We start from the raw sequence: 2851 nt of genomic DNA, 5'->3' as shown, positions 1-2851 counted from the left end.
CTAACAATGTTGGAGAATGAGGAAAATCTCCAGGCAGCTTTCAAAAAGTTAAGAGTTGATTCAGAACGGTAAGTAACAATGTAATTAATCAGGAAGACCTGAGTATCTTTGCAGTATAAAATATAAAAGACGGATCAGATCTGTCACCTGTTACCTTCATCCTGAGAAGTGAAATATATATGATCTTGTTCTCTATATCTACTACTCAAAACTATACCATTTCTGTCCAAGTACAATACCCATAATATGTTTGCTTTTGTTGTCTAGAACTGCCATTTGTGATACGCTTTTTTATGGTATATTTGTAAACAACAACATTTTTATGCGGTGAGCTAGAGTCTGTTGGAGCCAGGTGGAATAAAATGAATACACAAATAAAAATAAATAAAGTGAACAGTGGTGTCATTACAATGTTTGTGCCTGGCTTCTCTGGCCCTCTCCCTAAAACAGCTATTTTACTGGTTTTTTTCCCCACAATCCTTTTTATAAAATGCCAAATAAGCCCCCAAGGTGAGGGACACCTGTTTCTTCATCCATTACCTTTTTTTTTCATAAGTAGATGGTGCAAATTGGGAAGCTAAAAGGGAAATACTCAGTAATATTACTAGGTCATTTTTAAATGCAGTGTAACACTGCTGTTATGTGAATTGCAGTATCTCCCTGTATATTTTCAGGTGTAATTCAAAGTGCTGGCTTTAAAATCTTTTGTGGTCTAGGGCCAGTTACTGGTAGTACTGTTTATCCCATCAGATCTAACAAGGTGGGTGCTCTAATATGTGGAGTCATGCCTTCTTTTCGGCTGTGGCTACCCTATGAAACAGCCTCCCCCCATCCGCAAAATACGAAAGGTTTCAACCCACTTGGCCTTCTGAAAGTCTGAAGATCTTGATTTTCCCCAGCTGCTGGGCCAGGATGTTAGATGAGTCCAATATATGTGCGGTTTGATTTCTTGGTTATTGTATTACAATTATTTTAATTCTGTTGGGGATTTTTGCATGATTTATAAAGGTTTTATTATGTTTACTACTAGTTTAATGTTAGTGCAAGTTGATTGAACCATGGTGGTGCAGTGGTTAGAATGCAGTATTGCGGACTAATTCAATGCCAGGGGTTCAATTTTCACCGGCTCAAGGTTGACTCACCTTCCATCCTTTCGAGGTTGGTAAAATGAGGACCCAGATTGTTGGGGGCAATATGCTTAGAGAAGGCTGTAAAGCACCGTGAAGCAGTATATAAGTCTAAGTGCTATTGCTATTGTTAACTTTCCAAAGCTCATATGTATGAAAGGCAGCATATATATTTTCTAAAATAAATGCAATTGTTGTCAACGCTGATAACATCGGATGTTGTTGCTTTGACAACAGATGGAAATGCAGCCATTTTTCTCTATTGCTTTTAGAGTTAGTTGATGCTGGGAGGGGGAATGTGGATGAGAGTCCAGCTAGTCATAACAATAATAACTCAGCTGTGGGAACCCAAGGTCATTGGGCCCAGAGCTGATAGAGTTTTGGCGGATTTATAACTGTTTATTGGAGGAGTGCTTTATGACTGTTTATTGAATTGTGCTTTATTACTTTGCATCCATGGGAGGGGAATTTAGTTTTTGGTTTCAACTATGTAGTGCTGATAATTTATTTCTCGAATAAAAGATTCTTTAAGATAAACAATGCCTTGAAGTTCTTTTGAAGAGTTTCATCTGTCGGAACCATGACAACTGTGCTATATCCTTTTCTGTATAAAATAGGCAGCTAATCCCTAATATCATTTTTCCAGTATGCTGTTGATACAAAGAACAATTGTGAGAAAGCTGGTTGTAAATATTGTATATTTGCAATGACAATTATATTGTGAATTATGCAAAGCAAATTGATTGAAGTTAGATTATACATTCTAAACTTATTTTGACATATTTTTTTCATGCTTCAGATCCACTGCTTCTCTCCCTGCGAGTGAGGGGGCATCTCCACAAACATTTGTAGAAAGTACAGATGAATCCAAAGTGAAGATGACATTAGGATCTAAAGAAAGTTGGCACTGGTAAGAGGAATTGATTCTGATTAATACTTAGGATGAAGAAATGCTGAAGTGTTTTGTTAAATATACTAGCCCACGTAACTTCTTAGAATGATCAATTGGAAAAAAAACCTTAAATGAAGGTGATGAAAGATGCGATAGTTTGATTTAGTAGCATTACTATGTTTTTATGAATGTTGCAATTGAGTTATATTCAGTTGCTCTGCATGGCATAACAGGCTGTCAGTTCTTTGCTTTCCAGATGTGGCAAAAGGAAGAGAAATTGCTGTAAATAGAATCTTTCTCTTACAAAATTGAATTGTATTTTCTTATGTCAAACTACTACTTTGGATGCATCAGGAAGGAAGCTATAGGACCATGTCATGAATTCAAATCCTAGAAATGGAAGGTTAGGGCCAGATATTTCTATACAACTTATTTATTTATTTTATTTAATTTTATTTATTTAATTGAATTTTTACCCCGCCCTTCTCCTTGCGGACTCAGGGCGGCTGACAGCCTGATAAAAACAAATACAAAAAATACCCCAATACTATTGTTAAAAAACATAATTAAAATGAAATATTTAAATTTGGCCTTTGTAATTTAAAATTGTTTTTAAAATCCCGCTAAAAATTTTCCCTTAGGCCAGTCCTGCTAGTTGAAATAGCCATGTCTTAAGGGCGCGGCGGAAGGAAGGGAGATCCGGGATCACCCGGATCTCTGGGGGTAGTTCGTTCCAGAGGGTGGGAGCTCCCACCGAGAAGGCCCTCCCCCTGGGGGTCGCCAGCCGGCACTGTCTGGCTGACGGCACCCTGAGGAGACCCACTCTGTGGGA

At 37.7% G+C, this 2851-nt stretch overlaps 1 protein-coding gene across 1 annotated transcript in view; it reads left to right on the top strand.

The window, feature by feature from the left end:
• LOC107300330 (oxidative stress-responsive serine-rich protein 1-like) overlaps nt 1-2851 on the top strand; it is a 5677-nt gene continuing 2826 nt past the window's right edge. The window contains exons 1-2 of the mRNA XM_015829666.2: nt 1-68; nt 1927-2037. Coding sequence (XP_015685152.1) covers nt 7-68; nt 1927-2037 — 173 coding nt within the window. The 5' untranslated portion in view covers nt 1-6. The remainder of the gene's footprint in view (nt 69-1926; nt 2038-2851) is intronic.

Source organism: Protobothrops mucrosquamatus, unplaced genomic scaffold (genome assembly GCF_001527695.2).
Source record: "Protobothrops mucrosquamatus isolate PMUCROS unplaced genomic scaffold, P.Mucros_1.0 scaffold_235, whole genome shotgun sequence".
NCBI lineage: Eukaryota > Metazoa > Chordata > Lepidosauria > Squamata > Viperidae > Protobothrops > Protobothrops mucrosquamatus.
The sequence above is the reverse complement of the archived record's forward strand: the minus strand, read 5'-3'. Positions and strand labels throughout refer to the sequence as shown.